Source organism: Eptatretus burgeri, chromosome 10, assembly GCF_056783735.1.
Source record: "Eptatretus burgeri isolate ZD-2024b chromosome 10, Ebu_testis_v1, whole genome shotgun sequence".
Classification (NCBI taxonomy): domain Eukaryota; kingdom Metazoa; phylum Chordata; class Myxini; order Myxiniformes; family Myxinidae; genus Eptatretus; species Eptatretus burgeri.
The window spans coordinates 25,017,644-25,029,377 of record NC_140970.1 but is presented as its reverse complement, the minus strand read 5'-3'; the positions used below and the strand labels follow the sequence as shown (position 1 = coordinate 25,029,377).

At 33.4% G+C, this 11,734-nt stretch overlaps 1 protein-coding gene across 1 annotated transcript in view; it reads left to right on the top strand.

Annotated features, from left to right (window-relative positions):
- Positions 1–11,734, top strand: part of LOC147018114 (inositol 1,4,5-trisphosphate-gated calcium channel ITPR1-like) — a 489,954-nt gene that overhangs the window by 369,005 nt on the left and 109,215 nt on the right. Inside the window, exons 51-52 of the mRNA XM_085900071.1 lie at positions 30–230; positions 326–446. Of these exons, the coding sequence (XP_085756197.1) occupies positions 30–230; positions 326–446 (322 nt within the window). The remainder of the gene's footprint in view (positions 1–29; positions 231–325; positions 447–11,734) is intronic.

Sequence of the window (11,734 nt, the reverse complement as noted above, 5' to 3'; positions counted from 1 at the left end):
TACTGCAGAACCCCTTCTTGTTGTGACAGGCAGGCAGAAGGTACTGGTTTTACAAGCGACAAAGGCATTACCTGCACTGACCCAGGTCTTGAGTGCTGCCATAACGTCCACAGTAGATGTAGACAGTGAAATCGAGCACAGTTCTACCGTAGCACCTCAAACGGATGATCTCCCTGTTCTTACCATCGAAGCGTCTTCAATCCCTGTAGCTTTGCCAAGCGGACTGCTTCGTTAGTACCAGTGGAGTGTTCATCTGTGTCACCAGGAGAAGGTGCAAAGTCAGTTTTAAGTGAGAACAAGGTAGAAGTTTTGTCATACATTGCAGATGTACCAAAGGAGAAAGACCATGAGCTCCCAGACAGCGAAGATGAGGAGAGCATCGGTGACTGGGAAGGGGATAAGGGATCATTAACGGGGATTGAATCGGAACTGCCCTCAGGGCATCAGTAGGGTAAGAATACTGATTCTGGCTCACTTTTCCCCATGTAAATGAATGGGGGATTTTCAGCGATTCATATTTTTTTTCCCTAAAAATAAATCCCCTTTTTATCCCAAGGTATATTTATTTGTCTCCCCTTTTAACCTGGAGGTTGAACCTCATTGAATTGAACACCTGTGGGTTGAACAGCTCACTCATTGAACCTATAAAGATTTGTTCATTCTCAAATTCCTTCAATAGTTTAATTTTCTTTGCACAATAATCCCCATCTAAAATATTGACAAACAAAACATTTGAATCTTTATATTTTTTAAGATACCCCATTTGTGCCATTACGAAATGATAAACTTCTCTTAATGCTCTTGTTTAACCACCTCCTGAGCCACAGGTTATTTTTTGTTAAGCCCCGCCCACTTTTATTTAAGCCCCGCCCACTTTTGTTAAGCCCCGCCCACTTTTCACAAGGTATTCAATAAGCCCCGCCCACTTTTCTTTAAGCCCCGCCCACTTTTGCTAAGCCCCGCCCACTTTTGCTAAGCTCCGCCCACTTTTCATGAGGTATTTTTTCTAAGCCACGCCCACTTTTCCTAAGCCACGCCCACTTTTCCTAAGCTCCGCCCACTTTTCATAAGGTATTTTTTCTAAGCCACGCCCACTTTTCCTAAGCTCCGCCTACTTTTGCTAAGCCCCGCCCACTCTTACATCATTTCCAGTTCATCTCTGACTCACAAAGAAATCACTAGAAAATTACAGGATGTTATGGTTTTGAAAAATTTCCCAATGAAGGCTTGCCTAGGCTTGCCCAGGGAATTTCCAAAGGAAACCACACCCACCAGTCTTTCTCTATAAAAGCTTCAAACCCAGGCTCCATTTTAAACATTTGTTTTGCTGGCAATGGTGTTTTGTGTGCTTGTCTCGAACTCTCTGTCTTCTATGGAACTAAACCTTCAAGTTGATGAACTGGATTCAAACCTCTTATCTATTGAGGTAAGATTTTTTTATTTTCCTATTTTCAAACTTTGATTGAAGCATACTCATTTAATAATTAAATAACTTAATTAATACATTATTATTTTCTCTCACAGGAAATTGTGTCTGAAATACGAAATGAAAATACTGCTTTTGCTACAACTTGGGGCGAAATTGTTGGCTTGGTTGAAGACCTTATGAGCGACCAAGACCCACAGAACGAGTTCGTCCTTGATGACCCAACCAAAGAGTTATACCTTGGAGACCAACAAAATCCTGAAAAAGAGTTTTACAGCAATAGTACTCATTGTGAGTTATCAAGACAATACCCACTGAATAAGTTATACCTTGATGAGCCAGAATACAAGTTTTACCTTGGAGACTCACAAATTTTGAAAAAATCAGTAAATGAGTTCTGCCTTGATGGTTTAAATAACTACCTTGGAGACTCCAGGAAAAGGGTTCTGCCAAGATGGTTCTAAATATGGGGCCTACCTTGGAGACTCACAAATTTTGAAAAAATCAGTAAATGAGTTCTGCCTTGATGGTTTAAATAACTACCTTGGAGACTCAGGAAAAGGGTTCTGCCAAGATGGTTCTAAATATGGGGCCTACCTTGGAGACTCACAAATTTTGAAAAAAATCAGTAAATGAGTTCTGCCTTGATGGTTTAAATAACTACCTTGGAGACTCAGGAAAAGGGTTCTGCCAAGATGGTTCTAAATATGGGGCCTACCTTGGAGACTCACAAATTTTGAAAAAATCAAGAAATGAGTTCTGCCTTGATGGTTTAAATAACTACCTTGGAGACTCAGGAAAAGGGTTCTGCCAAGATGGTTCTAAATATGGGTCCTACCTTGGAGACTCACAAATTTTGAAAAAATCAGTAAATGAGTTATCCTTAAGAGACTTTGTAAGTTGGTTTTACTTTGAATACTTGAAATGTGGGTTCTGGATTGATAACTCACAATGTGATACATATCTTGGAAACTCAACGGGAATGTGGTTATACCTTGAAGACTTGGAAAGTTGGGTTTATGTTGGACACTTGAAACTTTTTTGGGGGCTTTTATTTATTTATTTATTTATTTATTATTATTATTATTTTATTTATTTATATTTTGGAGACTTTTGGAGTTGCTATCACTCTTTGGGATCTAAACCTATCAAGAAAGTTCTTACTCCCTCTTTCTATGTCATCAAACCTGAAAGCCTTAAAAGACAGAATTGGAAGAAGAGAAAAAAAAAAAAAAACGTAAAATATATATATATATATATATATAGGTGGAAATCTCATTTTGAAAAAGACTGTGTTGGGTGAGGATTGAGTTGGGGTTGAGATTTTGAATGTGAGGGTTGGGGTTGAGATTTTGAATGTGAGGGTTGGGACACACACACACATACACATCAACAAACAAAAGTTAAGCCTTGACTATTCAGTTGAGGATTCTGTGTTTGGGGTTCACAGATCTAAGAACGTCCCCCTTGACACACATTATATACTGTTATACACCTCGGACTTGGCCCTCGAGTGTCCACAAAGGTGTATTATCTGCTTAGTTTTGTCTTTTGTAATTCCTGTGAATAAAATGAACCTAAAATCTCTTCCCCTTCCAAATCATATATTTTATAAGTCCAAGGAACGGTATCTATTACATCAACAATTTTAAAAAGTTCTTTCGTCCATCGTTCAGTAAAACCCTTTTCAAAATGAGATTTCCACCTATATATTCTTACGATATCACCAACTTTGAACTTAGGTTTTCTGACATTAATCTCTTTTTCATATTTTAATTTTGTAAATGTTTCTGATGGCTTCATATTCGTTGACGTGTGAATCGTGTCATTATACTTATCCACAATATCCTGAATAAAAGACGACCATTGTTGTGAACCGAGTTGTGTGAATTTTTTATATAGTCTCTCTTTTAAGGTACGATTAAAACGTTCAACAACAACTGCCTTCCCTTCATTAAAGGTACTGTATAATGTAATACTGTTATTTTTTTAGAAAATTCATAAATGTCTTGTTATAAAACTCTCTACCCTCATCAGTCCACAATTTCTTAGGTTTTCTCTTACTTTTATTAAATATCTGTTGAAAAGCTAACATAAGAGTATTACCTGTTTTGCTTTTTAAAAGGGACAACCCACGCATATCTACTCCTCAAATCAATAACGGTTAAAGCATACTTGTACCCCTTATCATTATTGAGTTCAATCAAATCAGCAGACCAGATATAATCAACTTCCTTGGAATAAACTTTCCTTCTCTGAAACTTTGTGAATATTGGTTTATGTAATTCATCAGCTAATTGCTCTTCAGTCTTAATGGCATCATTAGAGCCTATAAGTTTTTTGAATTTCCAAGTCCAAGTTTCAATTTAGCACTAATCATCTTCTTCACGATGAACCTATCAACTTTTTCTCTCAAGGTTGGATTTTGTATCAGAGACAAATTATACAACATTTCTCTATCGGCTTCATGCTTTTCTTCCAACGTTGTAGTATTCCCATAATCAATATCGTGTCTCATGCACACTTCATCAACTCTATTGATTGGTTTACTCCAGGATTTAGGATTGTTTGCCTCATCTAATCTTTTATCCAAGTTTGTGCCTGGACCACAGAAAGAATACCCTGGAAGATGTAATTCCCCTGGTATTCCAGTAGTTGTAAATTTACTTCCTGATAAAAACTTTTGTATATCTCCTCCGAGTTTGTGTTTGGAGATAAATTGATTTTTTTTGAACCACACACCGAACATATACCTTTTTGTATAACCCTGTTATTTTTACTTTTAATATATGAAATATTTTTAGTATTAGTTTTCTTTTACATTTGAGACAATAACTCATTTATTTATGAGAAAAATTTCTGCAGAGTGCAAAAACCTTTTTAGTTTCCAACATGCACATTTGAATCTTAATTTTTAAAACATAAAGAATCCTTAGAAATGCCTTCACTCTCTCCTCCATTTATTTAAGAAAAAACTTGAATTAAAATGAATAGCTTGACGATGCTAATAGTTTTGTTGAAAGTATTGCAAATAGACTTGTTAATTCTTTGTATTCCTCCTTGGTGGGTTGAGTTATTTTCTGTAATACCTCTATTCTTTTTTGAATCTCACTGGTTTCCATACTATAATATTTATTTATTCTCTCTCTTTCCTCCCTCTCCTCCCTCTCTCTCTTCTCTTTTTCCTCCTTCTCTTTCTTCTCCCTCTCTCTCTTCTCTCTTTCCTCCCTCTCTCTATTCTCTCTTTCCTCCTTCTCTCTCTCCTCCTTCTCCTTTTCCTCCTCTTCCTCTCTTCTTCAACTCCTTCCTCATCCCTTACTATACTTGAATCGTTTACACCCCATAGAATATTATACATATATTCATCAGGATTTCTTGTTATTCCTGTATCCAAAATAATTTTTTTTACAACAGGAAACCAATAAAATTTCTTTTGAATTTCTAAAAGAGCCTTACCTTTTCTTAACCTTATAATTTTTTCATTATTTAACATTCTAATTAAATCTAAAGTTGTCGGTTTATCAACATCAGCATAATGCCAATCTTTTATTGAAAATACCTCATTCTTATGTTGTAGAACATATTTATTAAAATACCGAATACCCTTTTCTTGAAGGTATGCTTGAACACAGAAATGATAATTTTCTTGAAGCCTTCTTGCTGTCATTTATGTATTAGAAATATATGTTAGAATAATATTATGCACGAAACACCTCCCCATCTTCCCATAGTTAAATCATTTTGTATTTCCTTACTTATTATATATAATCCTGTTTTTCTGTTTTCATGAGATAAACAAGGGCAAAACCATTATTATATTTACCCTTATTAAATTCTTTTATTTGTTGTTTACTAATCGTAGCCCCACAAAACTCATTCTCAATACCAAGTGGATAATATTCTTCCTTACGAGACTGATTTAATTGTTCCAGGTCTTCGAGGTTAATTTTAAATGACCAATTATACCCTAAATCATTCATATCATACCCCCATTGTTCTATTCTCATACAAACGATACGCCCTTCTTTATAAAAATTTATTTTAATTCGAACTGTGAATTCTGTATGACCTGGAGATAATATCAACACTTCTGTATCTTTAGAATACACAGCCGTTTATTTAAGTATATATATTGTGATAAATCGCTTAATCTCACCAAGTCATTCGGCGTCAGTCGGGCTTGGATAATTTTTTAATTTATAAGCATTTTTCATGTTAATATTTTTGTTTATATTATATTTATGTCGTTCAGCCTGTGCCTTTGTGTAATAATTTGATAAATCAATATCCAGTTCTTGAGATACACCAAAGATAGAACCATCTTTACCAACATAAGTCATTTATATTAGATTAAAAATAATATCATAAAATTTTTATTTTTGTTGAGTTGAAATAACACATATAGACATAATTGACCACAACACTTGGAATTTAATTCTTGGACTTGAAATGTTTGATAAACACCATTCTGTAAGAATTTTATGACTTCAACAGGTGGTGGAAGACCAAAACTATCAAAATAATATTTGTCTTGACTATTAAAAATACAAACCCAATGAGAACCGTTCCCATCATTATCTTCTAAGTTCATAATAATATTCTTTGTATGTTTCGACACATTTGTTAATTCATCTCTCATACAAATAACCACATTATGAATTTTTAATTTCTTACAATATTTGGCAAGTTGTAAATTTGATGTTGTATTCCTTCCAAATTCTTTCAACCACTCATCAATGCTCATTTATTTATTAGAAAGATATAATCCATTACCTCTTTTCGTTAATTTTACACCTGCTTGTGCTATAGAAGAAAGCATATCTCCAACTAACAATCTCGCTTTATCAGGCAGACCTTCAAGTTTTTCAGCAAAATCTACAATTACACCACTTCCACTAATTTGTTTCTCCAACTCTTTGTTATGTCTTTCCAATTCTTTTTGAGCCTGGAGTTGAGCCTTCCTTTCGTTGGCAGTTTTGACCGCTGTTGAAATACCACCCGTCAATGCTCCAACCGCACTTAAACCAGCAAATAAAGGAATTAGAAATGGGAGAAATCCTCCACTCGTCTCTCTTATTGAATATTTTTTTAACATCGGTTTTGTCATTTTAATTTTAAGTGAGCCAGTGTCATTCAAGATTTTAACCTGTTCTCTTGTGAGCAAAACATCAATTCTTACTGCTCCTTTTCTCTGAATTTTATTAACGTTAATCGTACAAGGCTTTTGATTTTGAACACAAGATGATAGTTTATGAAGATTGATTTGATTAACATATACCCCAGTTGGTACTTTGCCACTCATTTATTTAACAAAAAATTATGTGAGACTAATCATCACACCATTATCTGTGTTAATCTGCAATTCTGTTTCTTCCAAAAGCAAACAATATGTATCAACTTCTTCACTCTCTCCTCTTTCAATGTATAGGGAAGTATCCACTCGATTAGACTTTATAGTTTCTTTTTGAGCGCTCAGGTCAAACGTATAGATTGTATACAAACTTTTAAATGCTGTCATATCCAAAATAGGTTCTTTATTTCCATTACTTTCACACACCTTTTGGTAAGACTTGTATGCTTCAGCAAAATCATTTTTTTCCCAATTAATTTCCAATCTATCTCGTGGATAAAATGTTCCATCTAGAGAAACGCGAAGTTGTTTCACCTTAGCATTATCACTCAATGCATTATTCTTATCAGTCGCAGTATCACCATCTGGCTTTTTAAAAATCATCCACAGATATCGTGGCTTTCCTTCCAGAACACCCAAATTCCACGTGTAAGTAGTTTGATTGAGTTTAACGTGTTGACATCTTCTTTTGAGGTATGATACACTGAGTGGTTTCTTTGAGTTAAGTCTCCGATTCAACATCTCTTCTGTTTTAAGATTAGGAGTATATTCACTGATATACCAACTCATCTCCTCAATTACAAATTTATTCTGATCACCAAAAGCATTACCAACACCAAAAAGCAATCTATTTTCATTATCATTCCTTTGTAGTTGAAATCTAATTTTAAGACCATACAGAACTTTATCATAATCACAAAATCCAAATATACCTTTAAGAGGAACTGCCACAGTAAAACTATTTTCTGCTTTTGTATCATCATTATACATTCCTTTCCTTTGAATATATCCAGGGTCTGTGTTTGTTCCCGTTGACATATCAGACATAAAACCTTCGACAGACCCCTTTCCCATTCTATCACTGAATGTATAGAGTGTAAATTTCATCATTTCAGATACAGCAGAGACATAATCAACCGCTTCAACTTCTTGTGTTCCAATATACAATCGCACACTATCAAACATTTTCCAGAAGAAATCATTTACAAGTGTAGCGTTTGTGTTATTCCCAGCCTTAGTGAATTTAAATTTACACAACAAGAAACTTTCGGAGAGATTCAAATAGGTTTGTTGATTATTTATTTCAAAACTTTTTGTACCATTTGTATTCCAGTCTGTTCCAGTTATTGCATTTACCTTGAAGTAATCTTCTTTTTTAGTGGAGTTTGAGATAATAATAGTATCATCCAAATCATAGATACTATAAATTGCTTCCATACTTGTATTTATTTAGGAAAAAAGATGTTAAAACTTTTGAAACCCTGATCCAAGTATTTGAATTATTTTCTGTCGTTCTTGGGGGGACAACTGAGTTTTACCTTTCTTAATTTCTTTTATTGCTTGTAATTTATGAGATTCTTTCTGAGCATCTTTTATACTCTTACAGCACCTGCTACATTTCCCACAGCAGAAGCAGTTGAACCAATTAGGTCTTTATGTTTAAGAATAGTTGAACCAATACCCATGAGAGTATCAATTATCCCATCTCCTCTAAATTGATGTCCTACACCCCTTTGTCTCTTAGGTTTATAGTATCCTCTACCAAGATACATACCTTCACCCTTGTAGTACGGGGAAAGGAACATCCCATCCCCTGTAATTATTTTATATTTTCCCAACTCGTGCTTCCTCACAATAACCATCGTATTTATTTATTGAAAAACTTCACGTAGGTGAATTCTGATGGATATAACTTCTCCATTAAAAGAGATCACACGATTATCTTGGTCGGTTATCCTAAAATTTACTCTGTGTATGGTTTTTCCTGACACAGGTAGATAAACCAAATTTTTAGGCTCCATATTGAATTTATAACCAATTGGGGTTGAGTATGCGCTGAATGAAAATATTGTATTTGTTTTTAATCCATCATTATAAGCACCATCAATCAAATCACAGTGAATTAACACCGAATTTATTCCTGAGGATATTTGAATGACATTATCACTGTAAAACGTCCCATTAGTTTCAATCTTTTTGAGGAGAAACCTAATAACTCTCTAAATGAATTATCAATTGTGAAATCAACCTTGTAGTTATTTTTAACTTTAATCGTTGATTTTGAAGTATGTTTTTGAATGTTTATAACAATATTTTTGGTTCATCACCCTGTTCTTTCATAAGACGAGCAATTTCGGAAGATATTTGAGAAATCTCGTATGCTCCGGGTGAGACTGTTATCGTTTTGTATCCACTTCCCGGATTATAACTAAACTTGTCATTTTTCTCGGTTATATTAAATAAGGTATTATAAGTCTCCATGGACAATAAAGATGCCTCATATTCTTTTGTTGTGTCAAGTTGTAGTGGGTATGGGAATGAAGATGTGTGGTCGCTTGTTGTGAAATTAAAACTCAGGATTGTGCTTCTCATCTTATTTAATATGAGATAAAATGTCTTTATATTGAGATTTATTAATTATTTTCATGTTCATCAACTGGTCTAAAATGGCTGATGCTTCATTAAAACAATTGTTATTTCCAGCCTTCTTACTGCCGAACAACAATAACAGTCTATTAACTAATTGCGATGGGTCATTTGGAAGAAAACTAATACCTGAACCAAGGATACTTAAAGCCTGAATAATGTGTTTCTCCTTCTCATTCTTCCTACTTTTACCAGAAAGAATAACCTTATAATTTAGAGTGTTCAGCAAATCAATATATACTCTATCATCATTATTTTCCATATCTAATGGTTTATCAATATACTTTGATTCATCCCTCACAGTTGAACCTTGTCTTCCATCTTTTGTGAGAAGAAACATTAATCTCGGAGTTAGTTTAACAGGGGGTTGAGCAGAACTTAAGAACCTTAATTCATCATTAAATAGCAATACCTTTTCTTGAACAAGATGAAATATTGCTGGTTGTTCTGTTGGAATGAGTCCTGCTTTGGTTTTTGAATCCGCTGAATATTCATTGTTTTGAACAGCATTCACAATATAATCAGGGGGTTGATTAATCTCTTCCAGTTGTTGAAATAAACCTTCATCATGTTCTAATTCTCCAATATGCTCTAATTCTTCCTCCGTCATTTGACTGAAATCTTTTAACATTTGAAGCTTTCTAGGAGTATATTCTACTGTGGGAACTGTGGAAACATCTTTCATTTTTTCTTGGGAAGTTTTTAAAAGTGGTTTAAAAAATTTCTCTTGTTTTTTTTTCAAATGCTTCTTAGCCCGTTAGTTTCTGTCTGCGTTTCTTCTTTATGTCTTCCTGTTGTTTTACAACTTTTGAAACCAACTCTTGATGTTCCTTAAATCTTCTTGCTCTTTCTTTTGTATCCATTTATTTATTGTAAAATATCATTTAATGAATTGTAAAGATCAACAGGGAAATTTTCCTTTTCTTCATCATTCAAGTAGATGTGTTCAAATAAATCCTTTTCTTTAAATATTTCATCAAATTCTTTATTAACATTAATGCGAGTTGTAATTTCTTCTTCACTAATCCTTACATCTCTGCTTTTCATACGTTTGTGTTGAGTTTCTTCATCAACATCAAAACCGAATGATAAAATCTTCACTCCGCTCAGATATTTAATAATTTGTCTCGTTCCTTCTGGATTAGTTTCTAATATCCCAACACCACCAGATTTTAGTTTCTTTAACTCACTCTTACAATGTGAATTTTTTGTTGTACCAAGAGAAACCTCCTCAAATATTTGTCCTTCATTCCTCAATCGCATATGTTCCTCCACTGAAATATAGTGATAATCTTCACCTTTTACTTCTCCAGGTCTTATTGCTCTAGTTGTTGTTGATACAATGCGTATCACGGGGTGTTTTTAAGTAAATTTACAATATTCTCATTTGTACTACACAAGAACCTTGATTTATGAAAGTTTTTTCCAGAAGCAGATTTACCCACAAGATTTATAATAATAGTTGTCATTTATATATGTAATTGTTTATAAAACAAAAAATATATCCCTTAATATCTCATCTTGTTTCACAACAATATATTTATATTTTTCAGTCGTGTGCTTCATATAATCCTCAAATTTCTTTTTACTACATAATGTAGAACAATTATCTCTCCAAAAATTATTGATATCTATTGAATTTAACTTGAATAAAATAAAAGTATTAGCATTGTTTCTGATGGAGCAGCGAGGAAGTTGAAAGTACGATTGACTAAGATAAATACAATTACAAGAAGAATGTCTCCCTCTTGTGTAGTAGCTGTCCATTACCGTTTGGTTTCTCTCATTAACACAATCATCAAAGATAACGAGGTTCTTTTTGATTTATCCAAATCTTGGGGAGACGGTATATCATCCGTATTATCACTAAGAATACAAGTTATAGGATTTGATTTCTTTTTACATATCTGTGTATCACAAAATAGTTGAATTATATCTTCAATGTTATAATCATTTAGGTTTTTTTGACGTTTAAATAAACCGATTATATCTTCTTTTTGAAGACCAGCATTAAAACCTTGTGAGAGTAGTTGATACTCTGGTTGAAAACTCGACTTTGTGAAAATTATTAAATTATCATAATCTAAAAAGTTGGGAGTGAGGAGCATTTTTAAAAGTAAGCAGGTTTTTCCACATCCACTTGAACCAACTATGAGACATCTTAATGAATTTGGGAGATTTTTATGGTTGTTAAATTTTATCTTATTTTCCCAAATAGGTAAAAAATCATTCATTTATATATTTGAAAAACAGATTAGTTAATTTATTATTGGCTTTTTTAGAAACTCTATATTTTATCCTAAGTTCAGGTTTAATTTCAAGATAATCCATTATTTTATTTATACAATATCTTGTGTTGATATTTCCCTGAAAATTACATCCATGAATAATATACAACAACAATCCTTTGAACATTTCTCTTATACGTTCAGTTTCTTCCCTTGTAAGGAAAGGTGTGTTATCATCCTCATACTTTACATTCATTTCTCTAATCAATCTTGTAAAGTAATTCATTTTTGGTGTAAATCTAA